This window comes from Amaranthus tricolor, chromosome 6 (assembly GCF_026212465.1).
Source record: "Amaranthus tricolor cultivar Red isolate AtriRed21 chromosome 6, ASM2621246v1, whole genome shotgun sequence".
NCBI classification, from domain to species: Eukaryota; Viridiplantae; Streptophyta; class Magnoliopsida; order Caryophyllales; family Amaranthaceae; genus Amaranthus; species Amaranthus tricolor.
In genome coordinates, this window is record NC_080052.1 from 17,469,727 (window position 1) to 17,496,187 (window position 26,461).

The 26,461-nt window shown below is 33.2% G+C and overlaps 3 protein-coding genes across 4 annotated transcripts; all 3 read right to left on the reverse strand.

Moving 5' to 3' along the window:
- Nucleotides 1-1,107: 1,107 nt before the first annotated feature.
- Nucleotides 1,108-12,014, reverse strand: LOC130815389 (probable RNA methyltransferase At5g51130). Of its 2 annotated transcripts, XM_057681851.1 has the most exons (9): nucleotides 11,742-12,014; nucleotides 7,387-7,501; nucleotides 7,257-7,304; nucleotides 3,774-3,884; nucleotides 3,605-3,698; nucleotides 3,029-3,116; nucleotides 2,840-2,905; nucleotides 2,271-2,339; nucleotides 1,108-1,496 (listed from the first exon to the last, which is right to left on the reverse strand). In XM_057681851.1, the coding sequence occupies exons 1-9, from the start codon at nucleotides 11,865-11,867 to the stop codon at nucleotides 1,407-1,409; spliced, it is 807 nt and encodes a 268-aa protein (XP_057537834.1). In that variant the 5' UTR covers nucleotides 11,868-12,014; the 3' UTR covers nucleotides 1,108-1,406. The 2 variants fall into 2 exon arrangements, with proteins under 2 accessions (XP_057537834.1, XP_057537833.1); XM_057681850.1 differs by having other exon boundaries at nucleotides 3,605-3,884.
- A 2,174-nt stretch (nucleotides 12,015-14,188) lies between these two features.
- Nucleotides 14,189-15,414, reverse strand: LOC130815616 (uncharacterized). Its single transcript, XM_057682106.1, has 4 exons — nucleotides 15,327-15,414; nucleotides 14,980-15,256; nucleotides 14,372-14,436; nucleotides 14,189-14,247 (listed from the first exon to the last, which is right to left on the reverse strand). Exons 1-4 carry the CDS (start codon nucleotides 15,412-15,414, stop codon nucleotides 14,189-14,191), a joined length of 489 nt encoding a protein of 162 aa, XP_057538089.1.
- Nucleotides 15,415-16,838: 1,424 nt separating this feature from the next.
- Nucleotides 16,839-25,937, reverse strand: LOC130815148 (probable lactoylglutathione lyase, chloroplastic). Its single transcript, XM_057681515.1, has 9 exons — nucleotides 25,427-25,937; nucleotides 24,273-24,474; nucleotides 24,063-24,187; nucleotides 23,870-23,934; nucleotides 21,911-22,123; nucleotides 21,794-21,841; nucleotides 20,033-20,140; nucleotides 18,835-18,975; nucleotides 16,839-17,087 (listed from the first exon to the last, which is right to left on the reverse strand). Exons 1-9 carry the CDS (start codon nucleotides 25,557-25,559, stop codon nucleotides 17,046-17,048), a joined length of 1,077 nt encoding a protein of 358 aa, XP_057537498.1. The 5' UTR covers nucleotides 25,560-25,937; the 3' UTR covers nucleotides 16,839-17,045.
- Between the last annotated feature and the right edge of the window lie 524 nt (nucleotides 25,938-26,461).

Genomic DNA, 26,461 nt, shown 5'->3' on the forward strand with positions numbered 1-26,461 from the left:
TATGACTAATGAGGAATTAACATATATACTAACTTGAGTCGAACCGACATTAATTCGCAACCGAAACGCCAGTTTGAAGTGACCCATAACTAAAGTTAACCTGCCAATCAGTTATTCGAAAATGACCGATTATGATTCAATATTTTGGTAATTGAACCCGATCATCAACCTTCCAAGATGAAATCAAACTTATATGTTGATCGACCTATAGATAAACAAAATTTCAATGACAATACTTGAATCAACATTGGACAAATACTACTAGCATTTTTAGCAATTTTTTTAAATTGCAACAAATTTTCACTTCAATTAAGATTAGATGAAACTTATTCTTAACACATAAATAAACTCACCATTGCTTATATTCTAAATTCATGTTTCACAAAGCTATAATGAGAAAAGTGACACTAGCTAATAGTATTACAAACTAAAATACATCTAATTGAACTCAATTGGAACTCAAAATTCAATTGTATTGAAATCGGCCTCAATCAATATTTTTATCACTTACAGCTGAATTCATACAAATCAAAGTTAATAAGTGATCAAATTTTATTAGAATTGAAATAAAGCCCCTACCCAAGATCATCGGACCTGAAAACACATCGAACTCATCATATACTCAATTCAATACAACATCAACCCGCCCCAATATTTACCGAACCATTTCATGGCTTATGCGTACTTAACAGATCCTAAACCGATTCAACACGACTTGATTTGTAACTTAACAATATACAAACCAAACATGACTCAAAAGGAACTGTAAGTTAACTGAGTGAAAATATTAATTGATTTGATACTGACTCAAATTTCACCCCAACTGATTTATACCCATACGAAACCGATTTGAACGCCCAATTGGACACCTAGATATATGAGTAAATGAGAATTAAGTTTTATCTCAGTTAAAGTGTAAGTGTTATTTTCCTAATAAGATCATAAATTTAATTCTCACCTAACTTTTTTCAATCCTAAGCCTACCCTATAATTCCAATAAAACGTGTTTTACTTTATAATTTCTCAGCGGTATTAATGTCACTCCTTCAAATGGGTAAAAATGAAGATGAGTTTTGTAAATAAAAAGAAATCTAAACCTACCGTATAATCCCAATAAACGTATCTTTATAACACTTCTCAATGGTATCAATGTTACTCCATCAAATGGGTAATAAATGACTCTAATTAAAAAGAAATCTTGAAGGACAAGCACAAGCCTTATGTTATGCCATTTTTGACATCATATTTCAAGTACGAATTGGACAATTTTTACACATCGTGTATAACCAGCAAATAATCTGTAATTTGGCACCAACAAAAACCTTGTAGTTGTTGGCTGCCGATATAATTACAAGGATATGAACCCCAAAACATAGAGTTAGTCTGACCGTTGCCTTTCGCTTTTTTCATTTACGGAAAACTAAAACAGGTCTATTGAAACCCAATGTTGCACCTGATACACTTGTAGTTGCTTGTTCCACTGTTCTGAATCCAATCTGCAACGTCGAGGAGAAAATTATTATAGCATTTAACATAACGATCAATATTTCCACACTAAATTAAGCGACTTCCACTTGTGGAGGGGTCGGATTCACATAGTTTTTACTCTTGTAAAAACAAAGAAGTTGTGTTCAACCAGCTATCCACGTAAAAAAACGTACATATTCTTTAACAAATCATTTTATTATAGTTCATTAAAATTCGAAACCAAAAACTACAAATCTTATGCTTGATTGAGAGGATGGACACTAATGCTATGTTTGGGTAATGAAAGGAGAGGAAATTGAGAGATACCATTTTCCTTCAGTTGTATACCAAAAGAGGAAGGGAAGGGAAGGAAATAGAAGTAAGGGTGTTAAAAATAAACCCGATGACTCGATATTCACCCGACCTTGTAATTGAATCCGATTTGACCCAACAAAAATGGATTTACAATTATGTAAAAATAATTGTGCACACAACCCGATTTTGAACCGACCCCAAACACTTAATCCGAAATCAATCCAATGACTCGAATGAACACCTCTAAACAGAAGAAAGAGGATTGTAGGGACGAACCCTTTAAATTTTTACTAATCAAATCTTTCCAATATTGGAAAGATTCATAAGTAATACACAACATTCTCTTCCCTTCCGTTCCCTTTCTCTCTTTTTACTTTCCTTCCTATAACGTTATCCAAACATAGTGTATACGTATTGGTGGGTTATATAAGAAAAAAAAAAGAGAAATTATTAGAAACAGAACCACAAATTGAGAATTAGTTGAATACCTTGTCAAGAAGTATTTCCTGGAACAAATCAGGTGTATATACAATGTAGTTGTAATTCATCTGTGTTGTCTGCAACAAAAAAGTGGTTAGGTTAATGTAACAGCACTCTGCGTAACAGAATAGTTGCCAAGATATGAAAAAAAAGTTTTAAGAATAACTCAAAAAGTTTGAAAGCCTATAGTATATAGTCATAACTAATAACCCAACATGAGTAGGTACACCTGATATGTTTGGTACTACATACCAAGATAATAAAGTCGCTCCCGAAGATGATCAAAGCTAAAAATATTACCAAAAATTGCAAGATAACAACACTACAACATAGATTTAGACATTTTACTTGTAAAGGATGACTAAGGAGTGCTATGTTAAAGACTATATCATGAACTGAAAAGAAGATTGTTTATGTGATATGTGCTCTGTAAATGATAGTCATGTTAAACAGTAAGATCCAACAAAAATGGATTTCAGAATACAAAAAACGTTTTGACTTAACATACAAAAGCGAGTTTAGCCGTCAATGATATATGAATTGTTAAAAAGGATGATAAGAAAGAAAAATGAGCCACCTCAGTTGTAAGTCTATTCTTGTAATAAGACTCCCACGGCTGAGGCTCCAAGATAAGAAAGCCACCCTGTCGAAAAAGAGTTTCATGCAATGTTATTTATGTGTCAACTTAGCATTTGTCAATACAACAAGCACCAATTCAGACTTTTACTTGACAGAAATCATTAGGATACAAAGCACAAACACATACCGGATGTAGAAGTCTCCAAAATTTAGCAAATAACGATATCAGTCCTTCATCGCCCCAGTTCAAGTGAACCCATTTTGTCATACTCAAACTGCGAATCCATCCGATGAAAGATTTAATCAATTCTACAAGAGCATGACAAAACAAAATATAGAAGCAGTAATAAAAATCCTTTTTCTACATTGTTCTTGTGTGTTTAATTATTTTTAATGCATTTGTCACATCCATCTCACATTATCCACATCATTTATCATTGACCTTCAAGGAAAGTGAAGGGAAAACTATAGCACGTAACAATAATAGCATATAGATGTGGTTTTTCCAAGGGAGAGATAAGAAGAGGAATATTAATCAAATTGTATGATAAGCTACTCCAAATTTGGGATTATCCCTAAACCCAATGTAGTTTTTTCTACTTTCACTCGTACCCCACCAACATTGAATGAGACTCAACGGGGCTCATGACTCATGAGACTGGAGGGAGGAGAGCAACACCTCATATCAAATAAGCAATGAAGTTTTTTCAAAACTACACTAAACAATTAGAATAATACTTAGAGCATAGTATTTATAACTTACCAAACAATGGTATCATAGTGTTTGAGTGGAAGTGCTTGCCAACTAGTTACAAAATTTTCACACCGGAAAGACACAATGTCAACAAGATTCCTTTCTGTAGAGGATGTATCAGTCTCGTCATTTTTTGGACTAGAGGAATAAGTTTCAATACATTCCAATACATGCATACCCTTAACAACCTTTGACTCAGAGACCACAGTACTTGTGTTCCCAGCCTTCTCTTTTGTCTTCTGTTTTCTTGCAATTTTATTAAGGCACCACCAAGCATCATTAATCCGGTCTGCAAGATACACATATTATAAACACAAAAAATTTGCAAATTTCAAATTTTAAGAATTTTCAGTCGACTTTTTTCATTTAGTCCGATTGATAAACCTTGATGAATTAATGCTTATAAATTGATCATGCCATTAGGTACTTTGAGAGAGTATATAAGGAGATCCAGTAAATCTTGTTCACTAATACCATCACCACCACAAAACACATGTATTTTTCTCCAAAAACCATTAAATAAGACCTCAAAAGAAAACTTCGAAGGATTACAATTAAAATTTGTCCACTAACCCAACCACTAGGCCCAAATGCACTAAGATAAGACAATGGGGGAACCAAAATACACAAAATGAAAAGAGAAGCAACGCCACAGCCAGCTACCAAGTAATGCATGCAAGACGTGAAAAATGGGAATGAGAATGATAAAAAATCTTAGCGTCATGTAAATTTTTCTCCCAAATCCATTTCTTCGTTAAATGGAAATCCTATTAATTCAATAAATAAAGTACACAAAATTAATACAATTAAAGGAAATTACGTAGTATTGTCCGATTCATGAGGATATACAGAAATATTCTTAATGGAAAAATTAACAGTAGAACGAAAAGATTGCATCATTTTTTCGGAAATTTCTATCAATTTGATATGTTTTTTCGAAAAGAACTAAGCCTTCCCTTTATTATTGAGTGTTAAGCCTATATCTAAGTGTTGATATATTATATGCAAATTCAAAATAAAAGGAAAGTGAAAAGGAAAGTGAAAAAGGGAGGGAAAATATCTTTCTAGAGAGGATGGATGAGATTTATGTTACTTTGAACTCTTCATTTTATCTAAAGTACCAGCATCACATTCCCAAAACGTGTAGTACAACACTAATGTGATTTACTTTGAGCCTAAAATATGGCCTTCTCCCGTTAAAAAAGGTAAGCAATGCAAACACAAGGTCACAATATTCAAATCAAAGGCTAATGGGCACTTATCTCATCCAAATTCTAGTTCTATTATGAGTCCTAAAGTCCTATAAACCACAAAAGAGTGTAAAAGGAAAAAAACATGACTACTTTGGACGATTTTGAGTGTCTTAAATAGACATAAATTATCACATATAAACATGCTTACCATGGACAGCTATGATAATAGTATAGTCATACATAAAATTACTAAGGTAATGCATTAAGAGAAGAACTAGCAACCATGCCCCATAGTGCAAAAATAAGGTCGCAACGCATGGCATCGACCATGTTGTAAAGGTTTCCAAATAATCGAACTAATATTTTATGTGTTGTAATTTACAACACAAAAAATATTAGTTCGATTTTTGGGTTGTTTTGAGGGATACCTCATGCTTTTAAACAATGCATGGAGTTATAATAGCCGCATCAATCTGGTATCGCATCACTAAGTCATTGCCATTATTGCATTATTCAACCAACTATGCCATGCACTCATTCAAGATGCCAAAATCTTTGAGGTACTCAAAAGATGCAATCGGAGAGGGGGAAGGTGTAGATTTGAAAAGATTATGTCTATTAACTTTATTAGTAACAAAATCTCCTCAAAGGGGGAATATTCAAAATATATAGATATTTTTTTGTACCTTCCCTCCCCTTCTCTTTTGAACACAGAAGGGAGACTTAACTCGTTATTCCTTCCCCTTCCCTCTCTTTCACTTTTGTTTCTTCACGTTCCCTCCTAACTTATTATCTAGACTAGAGATGGTGTAATAAGCTTGTCTTGTGATTGTTCATTAGGTTTTATCCTTTTACATTCAATCCATTTCCTAGGAAAAAAAAAAAAAATCACATGCTGAATTCTTAATCAAAACCAAGACATCTCGGACCCATTTATTTTTAATACACATACTCGGACTCAGTTCCTTAGGGTCAGACCCGAACCTAGATGGGTCTGGGTCGAACTTGGACCTAGATGGGTCTAGAGTCTTGAATAAGTCTTAATTTGATTATTCATACTTGCATTTTTATACATTTTAAAGGTTTCAATAATAATACTTAAAAAGGTCTATAGGTAATATATAAATCTAAATTGAATCCCAATAAACAGAAATAGGTTTTAAATGAATTTAAAATTGACGTTGGATTGTGTGATAGGTCATATCTATAACGGATCTAGATCTTTAACGGGTCATGAAAAAAGGGTTTGGGTCAGGTCTAGTCTGAAGACCCTAAACCTAGAGCCATTTGTTTTTTGACCCGAAACCAAACTTGAATTCACTGGGTCAAAAAAATCAGATCTAGACCCTAAAAATAGGGGCGAGTCTGATAGGGTCTTGCATAACCATACCTAGTTGAAAATCCAAATCCATATCACTAAGTCTAGCGATTGGAAACTTACCATGTTGAAAATGAAACCAAAGTCCAAGTACTCTATAAGATAATGTATATAAATATTATGGCCAAGTCATTAGAGAGCTTTATGAATGCCATCACATAAATCATTTAGCTTGAACACTATAAAAGGTACAAAATGATAGTCAAGTTGCAAAATATCAATGATCAAAGCTTGAGAAAAGCAAGCAAACTATCCAAATTACATGTTAGCTGAAAAGTTAGAATCACACACTGAGGAAAAGACCAGGACAAAACCAGAAATTTTATTAAAGTGGGAAAAAGTTATGGTCTTTTCAAGAGGGGAGAAATTTCAAAATTTTTGAATTTCAAAAATTTAACAATCCCTAAAGAAATACTCCCTCTGATCTTTTTTGTTCTTCTTATTTAGAATATGGGAAGGAACTGAGAAAAGTAATAATGAGTGGTAAAATTCCAATTAAGAATAATTATTGATTTGATTAAGTGATGATTATTGTTGTTTGAAATCATAAAAATGGGTAAATGAGTTTGATAAAAACAAGGAAATAGTTTTAATGAAGAGAAGGGTACCATCAATACAAAAGAATCAAGTAAATTTTGGAAGTTAAAAAAGTATATATGTGATGAATTTTTAGTAATATGTGTTATGTTAATTTTGTCCCAAAAGATATCCCAAGATGAAAGAGACAACCCAAAACGAAAAATGTTGCTAAATGAGAGGGACAAAAGGAATAGATGACAATACATAATAGTCCGTGAACAAGTTAAGAGAACACAAAAGTACCTTGTCTACCAACCAAATTATGTGTTTAAAGTCAACATGTCAATACATGCCTCCACACTTGTAGAAATATGAATTGTCGTCAAAAGATGCAAGCAAAGTTTTCTTGTGCTAAGATCTACAAGTGAAAGTGTAATATACATATTATCATCATGTGTTCTTTAAACCTAGTTTATACGTATACTTACCACTTACCAGAGAATAATGCGACAATTAAAAGTAAGAATCATAAATAGGTGAGATAACCAAATTGGAATCATAAGAGACTTACTATGATCAATATCAATGCCAAGGATGGTCCTACAACCAAATTTCTTCGCTGCAAAACAAATTGACATTTACAGAAATCTAAAGAGAAAATATTCACATGAAACTGAAAACCTAAATGCATTGAGATATACCAATATTAATGGTTATCAATCCACTGTTACATCCAATGTCAAGACAATCTTTGCCTTCAAACCATTCCTCTTTGAATACTTTAAAACGAGGATCTTCCTCAACGTTGTGACCAACCTGATTCATCATTAAATCTCAACTAAGAAATCTTAAAACAACAATAACCATAGTTACTCGAAACTGAAAACTTCCCACCAAATATTGTATTGAAACCTTCGTTTTTGAATTTCGAAATTAAGGTTTCCGAAAGTTCATTCCCAAATGTTTTTTTCTCAAGCCCAAAACCATATATAATACCATAAGCCCTTCTTTTCTTTTCTATTCTTTCCTTGTCTTATTTTTTTAGTTATTTTCTTTTCTTAACTTTTTTACTCATTTTTTTGGTAAAATAAATTTGCATTTCTAGTCGTTAAATAAAAAAAATGGAACTAAAATGAAACTTTCCAAAGTCATAGCATTGAATAATGTCTTCATTTGGAAATCATAGCAATGAGCTATACCGATATTAATGTTTATCAATTCAATGTAGCATCCAATAGCCAAATAATAAAACATACAAATTCTATATACTATTAAGCTAAAATTCTCCAAACTCATCTAGTAATAATATTATACATACAAGTATGGAAATCACGCTTGAAATAACTAGACATCCTTATTTGAATTACATTAAGGTTTTGCTTGTATTGAAAATAAATATTTACGGGAAAAATAAAAGTTAAACTATGAAAACTAAGCTATTAGAGGATAGAATAAGAGAATATTATTGTTGTTAAGGGTTAGAAATGATTGTAACGTGATGGAGAAAGTTGAATGGAGGAATTAATACCTTTATTTGGGGGGGTAAATATTTTTTTGTGGCGTATCTTCTTTCCAGAACCGTGTGCTACTGTTGTTCAATGAGGTAAGACAGAAGCAGATCAGTTATAGAAAAATTAATAGAGAAGAGAATTAAAAGATATAATGCTTGTATTAGAGAGTAGATTACTCCTAAAGCTTGAGTTGCGAGACATGAAAGACCAGATGAATTTGCTTATGTCTGGCAGCTGCAATTTGTAATCTATGGCTCCCACATTTTCAATCACTTAGAATGGTCCATAGAACTGTGCAACCAATTTATCACATGGTCTGCGAGCTAACGATTGTTGCTAATAAGGTTGGAACTTCAAAAACACCAAGATTTTGCCCATTTTTGCAACTTCAAAAATATCCGTTCTCTTCTTGTTTGCCCATTTTTTCATTCAATGTTGGGCACGCAGCAAATAAAAACGTAAATCATGCAAAATTGCATCCCGCTCTTTGAGCCATTGTTCAAGGCTGTCAACGAGTGGCATTATAACCCAAACGCACAAAAGAGGGAGGAGATTGGCTATAGAGAGCAGTAAAGGGAGGCATCCTAATGGACATACGCAGAGCTGTACTTCGTAATAGGGTTGTGCCTTGCAAACGGAACAACTCGGACCAAAAAGTATTCATCAAGATTTTGTCCCTATCTGAAACAATCAATGATGGAAATTCGTGAAGGCGTACAATTTTGCGTATGAACAATGATGCCATTGACTGTCTTGTGAAAGGATGTTTAAGACCAAGAAAATGAACATACTTGGACAGCCGATCAGCCTCCACCAAAACCGTATCATACCCTCCCGATCTTGGCAAGGCTTCTACAAAATCCATGGTGAGATCTTCCCAAATGTGTTCCGATATTGGCAATGGTTGTAAAACACACGCCAGTTGTTTATGAGACGCTTTTGTTGCTGACAAATGATGCACTGCCGCACAAATTGCGTGAGCGATTTCCGTATTCCTTCCCAAAACCAATCCTCAGCTAAACAGAGATATGTTTTATAATAGCCATTATGCCCACCACTAGCAGTCGTGTGATATTCATGCAATAATTTATCTATCACCGTCGAGGTACGAGGAATAGCCATGTGGCCTTTGTACAAAAGATGGTCATGACGCAGTGTATACCGCAATCTCGCCCCCTTATTCTATTATGTCCTTTCTAATTCTGCCCAAGGTAGCATCCTTATTCCCCTCCTCCCGTAGAAACTCCCAATCAACCCAACTACTTATTACCAAGGACTGCAAAAGTACCTCAGTAAGTGTCGGATGTCTTGAAAAAGCATTTGTCGCGTTATTGGTGATCCCTAGCCTGAATTAAATCTCAGTCATGCCCCATTAGCTTTGTTGCCCATTTCTGATATTGACCTCTTATCTCCCTTTGATCAAGAATGAATCGCAAGCTTTTTTGATATGTCCGAACATAAAATGTCGTTTGATTAAAGAATGTCGCCATTTCTAGATTGCTAAAATTATCGCCATCAACTCTTTATCATAGATGGTTTACTGAAATAAGAAATAGGGTGCTTATTTTGTGAAAGAACTGCACCTAATCCCTTCCACGGGGCATCCACCTTAACCACAAACTGTAAAGAAAAATCTAGAATAGCTAAGAGCATCAACAGCTTGAGCTCCTGACCAACCAAAACAATCCTTTTTCAATTGATGAATCAAAGAGGCTGCCACTTGTGTGTACTTATGAAGAAACCGTCGACAGAGCCATGTATGCAAGATCGTGAATCGAAGGGTTTATGTTTTTGATGTGACGAAAAATGGAAAATCGGCCATTTTGCAAGAAAAAAGAAATAAGAGAAGAGAAATAAATGATAGAATGCTTGTATTAGAGAGTGGATTACTCCCTAGAGCTCTTCCAAGTGGCTCTATTACTCCAATTGCTTACACCAATTCTTATTACAAGCGTAACCTACAAATGCCTCCCTTTCCCCTTATATAGGTATTCTAAGGAAGATTATTCTAAAAAATACCCAACTCATCAATATAACAAAACAACCGGCTATACTAAGTAATATACAACATTATTCTAATCATTCTTTCTTCTTAAATAGGCATACTTAATTGTCGGTTTTCCCTCATGTTCTTCCATGACATATTCACCCTAGCATGATGAAGGGCAAAAAATTTTCCCCCCTTCACAGTACACCCCTAAGGTGATAACTTCCCTTTTTCTTTATATTTTTCATACTATCATATTTGTAGGATAACCCCCAATACAAACATGGCTCAAGTAATTTTGTTACTTCAAGGCTTCAAGTGTTATGAATCACTAGAACCAAGTAGAGAATAGGGGTTGTATGGGCCAGTGCTTGGGAGAGCAAGGCAATGGTGAAAAGAAGAGGGTTGTGAAGGCTACCCGAGCGAGCATTTGAAGAGGTTTCTGGTAGTAGATTAAAGAATCATGTGCTTGGAAGACCAACTAATTTAGCAAAAAATATGTTTAGGATCCCAAAAGTGACCAAACACCGAACTGCCAAAAGTCGTGGGGATGAGCATGAAAAAGAGCTACTAGTGGACCCTTGTTTAGGCTTGGAACAAGTTAAGGGGGTGCTTGACAAGGCATCAAAATTTTATTTTTAAGCCATGTGTTTTTGAGTTTTGGGGAACTCAAGGAACGAATTCAAAGTGTGGTGAAGCAAGTGAAGCTTGCCGATAAACATCAATCTCCAAAAGAAACTCTTCAGAGTTAGAGTGAGAAGAAAGGGCCACCATTGAGAGAGAAACTTGTTAAAGCTTTTCCAATGTTATTGATGAGAAACTGAGAATAGCTCATGTTTTGAGATTTCTGAAGCTACATTTAAGTGCCCATGCACATTTCAAAGAGTGCAAACACAAGAGAGCTCGAGAGAGATTGAGAGTACTTGTACTCCATGTACGTTAGCAAATATCATTGATGGCGTTTGATGTTGAGTGAGCTAACACATAGTGAGTGCTTGTATGTGTTGTATCTTTTATGTAATTGTGCATATTACTCAATGAAATACATTTGATGATTGGAATGGTATCCTAAGATACCACAACCATTGTCCTTGTTCTTTTAAGTTTTCCTCTCAGTTTCTATTGCTTGTTTGCCTCCAATTCAAAATATATTCTAATTCCTTGAAAAAATAACAATATCACCAAGAATAACTCAGCAAATAACGTAATCATAGAGGGAAAACCTCTTCTTTTAGAAAAAATTAATTCTTTATAAAATTATTATTATTATACAAAGAAAAACTTCATACACAGATAGCAAAATCCTAAGTTCGTATAAAAAGGCAAACACATCCCAATTCAAAATACAGCATTCTCATATGATAAACACCAAGATCTCCCACCTTTTATGCAAACATTCATCAACAACCCAGCTCTAAGAAAAAGAAAAACTTCTATCTACCAAGAAAAATATTATCATCTGGGTATAAGTTTTCAAATCAATTATTTAGAAATCTTCACAATTTCCCCCCGAAAACAAAGGAGGGCAAATAAAAAAGAGAGAATGGAGATAACATACACGATAGCCATAGTAATTCCTGTAATTTCCGAAAGGAGCGACCTCTTTTTTCTTCTTCTTGTTCTTTACAACATCCTTATTATTGATATTAAGGTTTTCATGCTCTGTTTTTTTTATTGAGTCCATTTTTACTTCGTTAGTTTCAATGGTGAAGATAATTAGGGTTTTGGTCTTTTGGAGGGAGATCTCAAGGGTTTATGGCTTCGTACAGCTCCTTTCTGTCTCATGAAGCAATGGGGAAAATTTTTAAAAATGGATAAAGGGTATGTTACGAGGAATAGAAACAAATGGGTGGAAAATGAAAGAATAAATAAATTAATACAAAAATCTAGACGAGACGGTCTCATCAATTTGGGTTGGCCCAATTCACGCGTGTGACAACATTTTAATTTTTTGGATATTTATTAAGGTCAAAATTGATACATTTAAAATCAAAATTGAAAAATGTCCAGAAAATGAAAAAAAAAATGTTCAGGTTCTTAAACGCGCGGGCCGGCCCAAATTAACGGTCTCATTATAAGCTTGTCTCATCCAAGACCATCTGATAAATTAAATGTATGAATGAGAATTATAGAAAAAATGTTAGTTATGACTTAAAATAAAAACACAAATTGTTGAGACCGTTTTAAAGAGACGAACTCAATTGGGGTGGCCCATTAGATTTTCTGAATAAATAAAAACGGAAAATGTAATGTAACTGTATGGTTACTCAGTAGGGTTTTAAGATACCTTAAGTAGGCATTTAGAATACGTTAAGTAGGGGTTTAAATATGTCAAGTAGATATTTTAAACATATTGAAGTTGTAAAGTAGGTGTTATGTGCTGTAAGTGTGGTGCTTAGGTTATTTGTTGTAAGGGTTTAGGTTATGTGCTGTAGGTGTTTAGGTTCTTTGTTGTAAGGGTTTAGGTTATGTATTGTAGGTATTTTTGTCATGTGTGTTGTTGGTGTTTAGGTTAATTGTTGTATGCATTTATATTATATGCTATAAGAGTTTATGCTATGTGTTGTAGGTGTTTAGGTTATTTGGTGTAGGAGTTTATGTTATGTGCCGTACGTGTTTATATGTCTACTTCAGCATTCAAAATACCTACTAAAAATTATAGTAGGTGTTTTGTGAAATGTGTGCACAAAGTAGGTGTTTTAATGAATTGGTTGGGCTTTGAGAGCCGTCTCTCAAAGAGATACCTACTGAAATAAATATAGGGTAAAATTAATGGAGCAGATTAAAAAAAAATAAAGCAAATTTAATGAAATCATATCATCATACTATTTACTAATACAATAAGAGAATCTGACACGTGTCAATGATACAAGAGAGTTTTCCTGCCAAAGAAAATATTCCATAATAAATACTCTATCAAATACACATTCTGTTAACTTTAAATTGAATTTAATATTGACTTTTCTAATCTGTAAAATACTGATTATATATTGAAACTCTATCAAATGCATATTTGTTAATTATTTGTTTGAATTTAATATTGGCTTTTCTAATATGTAAAATAGTGATTATAGATGGGGTAAAAAATTATTTCATTCTGAATTCAAATCAATATTATCTATTTAGAAAAATGACAAATACAATCAATGGTCAACAATTATAATGTCAATAATAAAATTATATCATCAACAACAATATGTTCAGGTAATTGAGTATGAAATAATAATAGTAAGAAAAAGTAAATTCTTAAAACTTTGATTTATTAATAATACTTTTCTTTTTAAAGTAAAAGTTATTTTTGGTAATTTTGACTTTGGTTGATTTAAATGACTAAAACTATTAATTATAGCTTATTTACGATACCGAAAAAAATCAAAATTAAAAATAATTGTCAACTAAAAATAATATTATATTTGAAAACTCTTAAATAATGTATTAATATTTAAGATTAACATTAAAATATTCGTCTAATTAATTATTATGCTAACTTTAATATTTACAAATGATAACCAAAATCTTATATGGAATAATTTTACAATGATATTTATAATAAAGAATGTTTATTTGTAACATGCCATGACTAGTGTTTGTGTATCGTTATATCATACGTTTACTCATAGGAGTTTGATACAATGTTTGAACACTAATTTAGCCTTTATTTAGTAAATCATAAATTGATATGTTTACTCAAAAAAAATATATTTACTTAGTAAAAAAATTGAATTAGTAAAAATTATTTTTTGTCAGTAAAAATAGATCAATTATACAAATAATCTTTTAAGAATTAAAATTTTATTATGACTATTCAATAAAAAAATTTCATATAAATTAACAAACTAATTAACATATTCATTGCATGAATTTCTTTCATTTTTTCTTTCGAATAACTCAAAACATACTCATTAGTTGAGATGGTTAGAATTATATGTCCTAAAAAAAAATCTTAGTCTTTAGATCAACCCATAATTTTTGAATCATCAATAACAATAGCAACATCAACAACAATTACATCATTAATAACAACAACAATCCAGTAGCAACAATAGCATCAAAAAAAACACCAACTACAATAACGAGTAAAACACAAACATTAAATAAGATATATAAATCATCATCATATCCAATGTATCCCATCCATGGAAAACTATGATCAGAATTTGGGGAGGAAAGTAAGGCAGCAACCCATACCCATAAAAGATGATGCTGTCAAAGAGTACCCTGGTTCGAGAAAGGTCCTCAAAATTGATAAATTCCTACAACGAAAAGGACTTAGAGAAATTAAATCCGCCAACTAATATCTTACTATACAAGCTTGGCCCTTAATCATAAAATTAAAAATAAATAAAGTACATATAAATAGATGAAAAAAGTTAAGTAAAAAACAAAGAAAAAAATTAAAATGTAAAAAGGCAAAGGCAAAAACAAGAATACCAATTGATAAGCGAAAGAGTATCAATAGTCGAAGACATAGATAAGGCGTCTCCAACTACCCCTATTCCTGGTCAAGTCATCAGAGAGAAGTAGGTCATGCAAGTCATTTTTTATGTGTTCCTCCTACATTCTCCTAAGTTTTTCTCGACTTCACATACACTCCATTATGATGCTTTCAATCCTCCTCACGAGGGCGACAAAATTTTTGCTCTTCACATGTCTAAACCATCTTAATCTATTTTCATGCATCTTTATAGAAATAGGGGCAAGGCCACCCCTAGTCTCTCTCTAAACTCATGTTCCTGATTCAATCCATCATTGTGTTACTGCACATCCACCTTAGCATACAAATTTTTGTAACTTACATCTTATGTTCAAATATAGTTTTCTTTATAGGCCAATATTTTGTCCCATAAAGCAAAGCATGCCTGATTGCAAATAGGTAAAATTTATCTTTTAACCTACATGAAAACTTCCTATCACATAATACTCCGGTGGTTGCTCGCCACTTGAGCCAACCTGCTTGTATTTGATGTGTAAAATCTCCATTAATCTCCCGATGACCCCGAATAATAGATCCAAAATACGTGAATTTGGTTGTACTTGCAACAACTTCTTCAACAATGGTCATATGTTGCTCCCCTATCGACGATATCCCACTAAAGTCGCATACCAAATATTCTGTCTTCGTGACTTACGCGCAACCTTCTACCTTCTAGAATTGCTTTCCACTTTTCCAAGTTATTATTAACTTCCTCCTTAGTTTCTGCTACCAACACGATATCATGAACAAATAACATATATCACGATACAGTCTCTAAGATCGACTTACAAATCTCTTTCATAATGACCGTAAAAATTAAAGGACTTAATGTCGATCTTTGAACTAAGGTTATAAATAAACAATTAAAAATAACATGAATAACATTAAAATTAACACTCAGATAACTAAATAATTGATTAACTAAAACGAGTAATTAATTTCAAGAAAAATATTAATCAACAATTAAATTAATACAAATAAATAATATGAAAAACATAAAAATAATAAACAATAATAATAAGAAAAAAAATGCTCTTAAAGTGCACTTCTTATTTTAAGTAATTTGGTAAAAAACCAAACACCAAATCAAATCAAATTGAATAAGCAATTCGGTTTGATTATTATTTTTTTGTTCGATTCAATTAGGATTGAAATTTGATATTATTTTAGTGTTTGGTTTGGAATTGATTTTGAGTTTTTAAACTGAAAAAATAAACATCAAATTTTAAGTAAGACTCTCGAATGCACTTCTAAGGAGTTAAGAACAAATAAAAAATTAAATAAAAATATAACCTAGTGGTACTTCCTTGTGATCAATTATAGATCAAACATGGAAGTGTTGAAACAGGAAATTAACAAACTTTAATCCCTTTGTACAACTATGTTGATGAAGTTGAAAAATGACAAATGTTTTATTTAGAGTTTTGTGTGGCTTGATCTAAAACTTATGGTGTAGTGTATAAGAATTGGGAAATAATTAAGAGTTTAGTTGGAATTTTTAGTACAATTCTTATGTAGTACAATTATATTGCTACAAATTTCAGAAATTCGACGCAAACTAATAGTTTCGGTGCAACATTCGGTGTAAATCGGTTAATTATGTGCAATTTGGTCGAATTCGGTTAAATTAGTTCAATTTGAATTGACATTTTATAAATCATTTTTGTTAAAACTGGATTATAAAAAATATGATGAAATTTGAACTGAAAAATCAAAATCAAATTTAATTTAATTTGATTTGGATTTATATTGAATCCAAACCAAACACCGAACATACACCCCTACCTTGAACAATGCGTTTCTACCAAACCACAAAGGCACTACTCCCAAAGATCATTGATGACCATTAACCACATAAGATGAAGAGAGATAATGTGTTTTTAGATAAATTTAGTTGAGAATATAAAACTACTTCCAAAAATAAAATATAGCAAAATCAAATCAACAACTCAAACGAAAATTGTCTGAAAATTAACCATGAAGGAATATTTTATCGATATCGCTAAATAATACTCTCTTCGTCCCTTTGAATTTATCACACTGATTTCTAAAAACTCTCACAATAGTTTTTTCTATGTATGTCAAACTCAATGGGAATGAGGGAGCATCACTCATGTGGCACGACACGGTACCTAAAAGAGGCTAATGCCTTTAAATTGCTAGAAGCATTGAAACATTAGGGACATGACCAATTTTAAGGTCACTTGGATTATGAAAATTGAAGTTTTATCTACAAACCGAATGAAGAAATTGAAGGGCTTTAGATGTAATCATTTATGCAAGATGTTTCGATGAAGAATCGTTCTGTGGAAGGGCAAAAGAAAAAAAAACTAGAGGAATAATCTACAGCAATGTAATGTAAGTTTAGACATTTGGGCAGCATGAGTATCATTCCAACTCTTTCAGGAAATCAATGTTATCAACAAATACCTGCACAATAATTATGTTGCCAGATCAGTTTTCATGAGCCAAGGGCTATAACAGCAAGCTGAATTTTAATACAAGCTCATTACAACTCCATAGAAATACAAACTAGCAAGGCAAATAGATAGCAAGAGTATTCCAGAGTGATGAACCATCAATCTAAGAGGTGTACATTTCCAAGTTACAAGGGTAGATTTATTTGGGATGATTGCTCAATGCTTATGGTCGAGAGGGCTATCGAAAACAATGACTGCACTTGTATTAGCGTTACTAGACAATAATAGATCAACACTCCGTGAGGAGAAAAGAAATAATGATCTGTTCCTCTCATTTATGTCCAAACTTGAAAGGAAATTGTGCGCTTGGGTTTTAAATCACTATTTACTAGTTTGTTCTTTCTAGTTTCGTAGGCAAGATAAATAAGTATTTAGATCAAGCACGAGCACGGAGCGGGTGAATGGTACGGGAATTTTCATTCCCCAACCCAAATCTGCACAAGTCAAAAAGTGTCCAAAGTTTGCAGTTTTCAGAGTATTAAGGTATATACTTAACTTTTTAGCCCCTTGTTGCTGGAAATGGTTTATTCTTGAAAGGGCTAAAGATTTATAGTTCTTAGATTTTGGATTATGATCGAGTATAATAATAATGACTTATTAAATCACGAGCACTTCTTGATTATGTAAAGGTAACAAATGATGTTTTTACCAAGGGTCAATCGAGTAAGGTTACGTACATCCAACCCCCAAACCACTTCTATGTGGAGAGCCATTCAGGACATTAAGGTAATAAAATGTTGTTGTTACTTGCAAAATGACACGACCACTGGACAAGCACCGTGCGATTGTACCAAATAGGGTTTCTTTCAAGACAAAAAAACCACTACAGGATACAATACCACACAAGAATGAAACATCAAGTTTACAAAACAGTTCATCCTAGTTCCATTGAAACTAGTGTTTAAAAGATATGATTCTTACTTTTAAAGATGAACCAAGGTGCAAAGCCCAGAAGGAGAATGACATCGTTTTAGAATGAACTACAGGTGGATGTACTTGAGAAAATGAAAACAGAAAAGCAGATTACACATTCACAAATAGAATGTTGAATACAAAGTTCATCCTAGTACCCTCGAAACTTTATAAAGATTTCTTTTCCTTGTTTCAGACGTATTTCAGTTCAGAGACTATAGCAGACCAAAAGAAACCTCTTCTTTAGATTATAACCTATACATCTAGTCATCTAGCTGTAATCACCTTCACTAGTTTTTCTCACAAAACAGTCACTATACTTCAGGTTTGTTAACAAATTTACTCTAACTTGTTTTTTATTCAGTTAATTCACGTTTTCCCTTTGTGTTTTTTTGGGAATCCTAAACCAATTTTTCAGAAAGTTCCATTTATTTTATTTTTCTTCTCCTCTTTCCATTATTCGTCAAGTTGCTTCCCGTCTATATGTGCATAAAGTGATATTTCTTATCACAAATTAGGTTAGGTTTATGATTGCCAAGGGACTCGATCATGGAGAACATTAATGCTCTTAAAACCACCAAGTATACAGCAACATTTCATTGACCCAACGCCATTGAGTGGCTCCCACCTAGGGTGGGGTTTGGGGGGGTCGGATGGCATCCTTACCCTTATTATATGCTTGTTAGTGATATTGAAGAGGTTGTTTCCAATTGACCTTTGGTAGCAACTTCAAATAAATAAGAAGTGTACATGATGTCTAGATAGCCAATGTCTGAGTAACATACCGTTTTCCAACCATCAGGATCAAGACAGGCTGTTATCTTGGTGTTGATACCAGGCAAAGGTCCAGCCTCCCGTGTAATCTTTCCTCCACAAAGTTTAATTGCTTCTGCAGTTTTATAAACATCATCTGTGCCAATTGCAATCTGCAGCATCAGGGGTAAAGGTTACCCAGTGACTCGATTGATAATAGAAGCAAAAGAAAATAAATTTCCCTAAAAATTAAGCAAGAACGACAAGAGAATAATATCAGAGTTTTCACCATTGACCATGTTCAGATTTCCTTTGGGAATAACAAAATAATCCGAGCCCAATGGGAGGAAATTTGGGTACAACAGACAGGATTTTCTTCAAGTTGTCATATTTCTAGAACATTCTATGCATCTAGAAGAGCACACATCAAATGGAAAGCTACAGCTTTGAGAACACAGTCCAACACATAGTATGAGAAGTTTAATGTTGTACCTCAAAAGGCAAACACATAATTCTACTAACCTACTTGAAAGGTCACTCACCACAAAAAAGGGAGCAGGGGTTAGAAGAGATAAAAGGACTGAAATATCAACTCTCAAGGCCACACAAAAATAGCAACAAAATGCCTTAACCTTAATCCAAAAAGATTGGGTCTGAATCAAAATATCAGTTTCAATGGTCGTATACATGACTCCTTTTGAATTCATTCTGATTTTCTATCATCTCAATCTGTAAGTCTAATTCCTTCAAATCTTTTTCCACTCCTGCCCTCAAAGTCATCTTCGGTCTTCCTCACCCTCTTTTTAAATCCTTTGAGCTCCAAGTTTCTCTCTTCCCTTACTGGTTTGCTAGTACCCCGACTTTGCACATGCTACTCTATCTTATATGATTCCCTTTCATCTTCCTCAATATTTGCAACTAATAACCCATTATCATATCTTTGTTTCAAATTCTATCCATCAAGGTACGCCCACTCACCCATCAAAGCATTTGGAGTACCGTTACTCACATCTTCCTACTACGATTCTATCTAAAAGCCCAATATTATGATCCATATAGTAGCGTTGGTCTAATGGTCGTTCGATAAAACTAGCTCTTTAGTTTTAAGGGCACACCTTGATCACATGTGAAAACACTAAATACCTTTAGGAGAACAATTACATGTGAAAATTTGATACATCATGAGCAGCAAAGCATACAGTTCATGAGTAAACAACAAACAACTCATACCTGAGCATAAGCATTTCCTTTCTCATATTCAGTAACACTGTAGTTGTAAGTCAACTCCATGACAGCATTTTTATCCTCGGGACCATAGCCCAACATTGCTATTGTATACTGAAATAGAAAATAGACAAATTTACAACAGGCCCAAAGGGCTAACAAATTTTATCACGCCTCACATCTTAAGCAAAAATAGTTTTTTTTAAAAAAGCAAAAAGAAAGTCTCACATATACCCTCCTTCCAAGTCTTATAGCTTAAGTTGTTAGAAGTTAAAACAGTGAGACTATCAGATTCAACAAAAAAATTACAACACTTCAATAAGCCTGGAACCCAATCAGTATGAAACAAGCTAATTGTATGGACAAAATTATCTAGCAAATCTCTATCAAAAGTAACATGCTATGCTCCATTGAGATTGAAAAGGATATGCAAGAAGAGTTCTAGAGCACACAAAATCATGAGTAGGTATAGATTTACAAGCATAAGTCCATGCGGAAAGTCTGCTAAACAACTAATGTGGCGAAAAAAAAACAAAAACAAAAAAAAAACTGGAGATGAATGAATCTAAAGTATTTAAAAAATAACCATCGTATCTCAAGGTTAAGTTTTGATAATTCCTCGATGTTAGTCACATAGAGAAAAGGGGAGATGAATGCAACACTCCAGATAACATATTGATAGTTTATGACAGAATTGATTAATTTATGTGATAGTCACCATTTTATAAGAGTAACTTCCCTTTCGTACTCAAGTGTTCCTTTCTATGGACCGACAGAAAATGCTGCAGTGTGGACACTGGACAGTGATGCAGAGGTATCGTTTTGCTTGGGATATATTTGAATTAATACTTCAGAGCTTCACCTAGTTGAAAGTAAAAAGTCATTCACATAGCCTAGTAGTTGTTCATACCACCTTGGCCTTCTATAATTGGGGGTGAGGAAGTTTGACACCCCTAATCCCAGTCCCGAGATAAATAGATTACGAGAAGAAAAATAGTAGATTTAATCTTCCACGAAACTAGACCATCCACAGTTACGTTCTAGAAGCACTTTCAATGGGATTATCAAGTCCTACCTATGGGTTCTTTAAAGGAAGTTACTTCCCATTAAAGCAAGTTGCAGCACAGTGCAAAACCATAGTAGGCAAGTTCATATCTTGCATAACCAGATTCAGCAATATGACATGCTAGACATTTTTACAATGCAAAAGTGGATACAATGCAAGCTGCACTACATGACACATGAGGCCCCTTCAATGGATGAGGAATACAGAATCATATTCTACAATAAGAAAACCAAGTTAAACACAAACGTCCTGCACCAGTTCCCTTTAATCTGCTCAACAGAACAAGAAGAGGCATCCAACATATTTTTTGAAGAAGCAATTTGTGTGAGATCAACTTTACATCATTACATCCAAAATAAAAATTCTAGTCTTAAGCCACTGATGCGACAAAATATTCGCAGTACAAAAATCCTGAGACATAAATAGAATGTACAATTATATATGTGGATCAACCAAATAACCTCTAGTATAAAACGAAGTTCTGGCAGAACAATTGCAACATCTTGGATCAGCACATATGAGTTTCACAGAGTATATAAGATTAACTGAAGCAAGAAGCAATATCGAATCATATGAAGTTATTTCTCATTACACACAGAACACAAAACTGCCTGTCTGCCTTAGACTTTAGGGCTTAGGCCATAGCAAACAGAGCTATGAACTTTTTTACTGACATAAACATATTAAATGCAATATGTTACCTTATACTGTGGATTATCCCGCGTCCGCAAAAGCTCCATGCCATAAGCCTAAAAAAAATGTGCTACTTAGTTCTATATGATAATATCTTGCGTCGAGTAAATACTAGCAACTTTTACCTTCTTGTAGAAATCAATGGATCGATCAAGATCACCAACTCGCAGCATCACTTGGCACAAAGGCTCAGGTGTAGACCCCCTTTCAATGAGTTCAAACTTGTAACCATCAGGATCTTCAATGAAAGCAATTACAGTTTTGCCGCCCTTTACAGGTCCAGCTTCCCGAGTTACTGTTCCACCTTTAGCCTTTATAAGCTCCACAGTCTTGGCCACCTGCACAAAGACAGACAAATAATATAATTCCAGCAACACATAGAAGCAAGAAAAAATTACACAGAAATAGGTAAATATAAATTAGTCAGCCAGAGATTCGCAAGGAGATCTTCTCAGATAAAAAATCACTTTTAAGTACCTATGTATGATAATATTGCCATTTTATAAGCTATATAAGAAAATGCAGAATATTTCTGTCTTTTCTTTGATCACGTGGGCAATATCATGCAATTTTGAGACCAAGTTTTTTTTTTATCTCAGTGTCAATCGTAAGTCACATGTTTACAACTCAATAGATGTTTTAGACATGAGAGGTGATTGCATGATTCCAGGATCTTTTAAGCACTTTACCCATATAGAGATAACATTTATTATTTCAAAGTGCTATTCATACCATCCAACTTTCAAATTTTTTGGGGTAACTTAAGGGATGTCAGTCATTAGTCAACTTATCATTGGGTTAATATTTTGGCATTAGCATAAGTCTGAAAGATTTCAGGATATATTTTGGATTCTTGATGTTTAAAAGAAACTTTAATATCAAATCTATTGGCTTTGTTCAATAATATAAAAAATATTGAAGCCAGCTTCATAATGATAATTCCTTTTCAAATCTATTGGCATCAAATTACACATATACTGCACCCAAACTAAGTTGCAAGAAGCACTATTCTGCTTTGCCTTCATAATATTAATCCAACTCACAATGTAAACACAAGTCCACGTCGTATTGTATGGGCTACATTGTAAAAGTTTTCAAATTTATCAGACGTGCAGTGTAAGAAACAACATTCTAGGCGGGTTCGACTGGGCCAATATTTGGCGGTACGACAACTGTATGACCATGTCTATAACCGCATTTTGCACTATGATCCAACTTAACAAGAGACCACCTTCATTAATAGTATAGACAATTTAAATATACTTCTATAAATTATTTATTGTCTTCACTTCTAATTATTGCGATCTGACATCATGGAATCCACATCAATCATAAATACAAAACCAAATGGAATACCAAAACATAAGTTTTAGACAATCATTGAACAACTTCTTCAAATTGTGTTGACTATTGAAGGTTGCAGTGGTTAAAAGTTTACACTAGGAGCTGGTATAACATCTACATCAGATCAAGAATTCACATATCCCAAATATTTAAGAGATAGGGTCAAATGTTACAAATAAATTTGGATTCTTTTCATGTTGTGGGCTTTGAATACAACTTTGAGACATTGATGATTGAATGGGGCTAGGGGCTAGGGGCTAGGGGCTAAGTGGTGACTGAAGTAAGAATATGACAAAGATATGTATGCCAACTTACATATTCAAAGAAATTAAACGCATACTGAATGATCCAAAACAGAGTAAAACACATGCCTAAACCCAATGCCCGATTCATCTTAGAATTGTCGGACCTGAGTCCCACATGCCTCATTATTATAATAGAAAGAAAACAAGATTTGAACCAAGAATTTCTTCCTTCAAACAATGATCAACCAAGCTAATATAAACTCCAATTAAAATCAGAACTTTAGTTATAAAAAACCATTGATGCAACTAATTGCAAATTGAAACTGCAGCACTACTTATATGTAACTATTTCAAAATACTTTAATTACATTAAGATAAAAAAGAAAGAAACATAAGAGATCAAAAACTTCACATGGATCAAAAGCAAAACTGCTCTGAATATTGAAGCTTATAAATTATACTTAATACCATCAAAAGATAAGAACAGAATCTTACATCTTCCACTGCAATGCCAAAATGTCCGAAACCAGTTCCAATATCATATTTGTCAACTCCATAATCTAACAACATCATAAGAACAAAACATGATTATAAACTAGTTTGGATTATGTATTACATTTCCATATAACAACAGTTAGTTACTATCTTGCAATAGGTAACACATCTGATAAGGATCAATATGGCTTACTGTAAGTCAACTCTATAACAAAATGTGAATCCTCTGGCCCGTATCCAAGGAAGGCATTAGTGTATTTTTCCTCTGGTATGTCACGTTTTCTCAACAACTTCATTCCTAGACACTCTGTGTAGAATCTGAAAATCATCAATATCCGTCACTCATGCAAAATATAAGTATTCACAGATTATCAAACTGTATCATAAAGGATCATATAAGTACTTTATTGTCCTATCAAGATCTCCAACACGGTAAACAACATGGAGCATTCTTCGATTGTCCTTCTTCACCCATTTCAAGACATTTTCTTCAACCGCGCTAGTGCTGGCTTGCGCAGCATTTCCAGATGCATTTACCGACAAGCTATTGCCTTCCCTCAGCAATCTAGAAGCTCTTAAACCGAAAGAATGCAACTGAGGAACAGCTGGAAAAAAACCAACAATGTAACTGAGATATCGTAGACTAATAACTACCCCCTTCATCCCATAAAGTTCATTACACTTGTTATACATGATCTCGAATAGGCAAAATTGACCATTGATATCTACATTTAAATACTCAACAGAATGCCAAGCCCTCAATCCTAAAATTCAATAAAAGTTCACAATTTGAAAGTACAAATTGAAATTAATATGACATAATCCCATTTGACAACAAATTTCTCATTAGATTTTAAGTTTCTCAGGTATAAATCACTAAAGTCAATGGACTATTTCAATATCTATGCAACAAGGATCAAAAACCATTCTCATCTCAACAAATGGATTTTGAACACACCATGCTAACTCATTATTCTTAGATGATAATTATTCCTTTCAATATACACCTGAGCTCCAAAACCATTATAGAAGCTATTGTAAATAACAAATTAATTGCATTCTTTTGAGAGCTTAAATCTTTCCTTTCATATTTCAATATCTTACACAAGGCTAGCTTGTCAAATATTCAATTAATAAATCCCATTACAAAGATTATTGCTAAAACAACACATTTTTGTCATGTTATTTAATTGTCAAAGTGCCACCACTAAACATAGATCATATAGGAAATCAATGTAATTGAACTATATAGTAAAAGGCAAATTCCTTTGTTCATTTCTGTGTGTAAGATGCAAAAGCTTCCAACTTTAATAGGTCAAAGAATTAATTACAAAAGAATGAGGTGGGTTAGATAGACCATTCAAGCTTTCAAATAACAGCTAGAAGACCAATTAGTAAGAGGTATAATTCCAAAATCTTCAATTACTTAAACATTATGTAACGACCCATAACTCAAATTCGCAATTCGAAGGAAACCCAAATCAATTAATACGACAAATGCCAATAAAAAACGATAAAAATCAAAACTTTCGAAAATGAATTATGAAATTCACATACCATTACCCAAATGAAGAGAAGATAAGGGCTTGATAGACGAGGGAGAAACAACCCCAAAACGGGTATTCAAAGAAAATCTGAAACAACTAAGAGAAGGTCTCATAGTGGATGCCATTGGTAAAATTCGTACCATTCTCTTAACCTTTTTGATAATTTATATCAATTTAACAAAACCCAAATGCAAAAGAACTTTTTTTTTTTTGTTTGTGTTGATTCTTGGTTAAAGTTTGATGATTGGAAACCGGAAACGGTGCGACAATCAATGAAGGAAAGAAGAGAGTAGAAGGGATAGAGACTAAGGAGTGTTTTTATTAGCTCATGTCAGCAGTTGTGTGAGCTGTGTGTTGCCACTTTGTAACAAGTAAAGGCTTGAGAATTGAGATGAAGGATAGAATAAAGGAAAAGGAAGTTGTTGATTTAAGTGAACCGAGGTTCTTTGATTCTTTTGGTGGTTTGTGATGCTAAAATGAATGAATGAATGAACGAAATATTGATCTCAAGGTAATTTGGGATTTGAGTAGGGATAGTGATGGATAAGAATGTGTTCTGATTATCAGTGATTTTGATAATAATTAATAAAAAATAATTTTTTAAATCTTTGTGAACTCGATTCACAAAAGAATTTTGAGATCAGTTGGATCGAGTCAAATTGATAACAATCCAACCCATAGTTGACACGATATTTGACCAAATATTATATGATCTGGATCACGCCTGTCGGATTGTTTTAACAGGTCCAAACCTTTCTCTCATATTTTCAATAAGACTCATTTGCAATCGGAGGCATTTTCAACATGCCTTATAATTAAAGTGTGACTCTAGTTTAACTTAAACGTCGTTCTTTTGATTAATTATTGAATTACAACCTTAAAAATTCAATTTTCTAACTTTTTTCCTTCTAGTTGTATACTTTAGACCTAAAATACTCCTAGTATCAAACTTTTGTTTTAAGTTATTTAATCTAATGTACATTTAGATCAATTTTAATCAAAAGTCCTTAAGCAATTTATCAGTTCATATTTTAAATTGGGATCA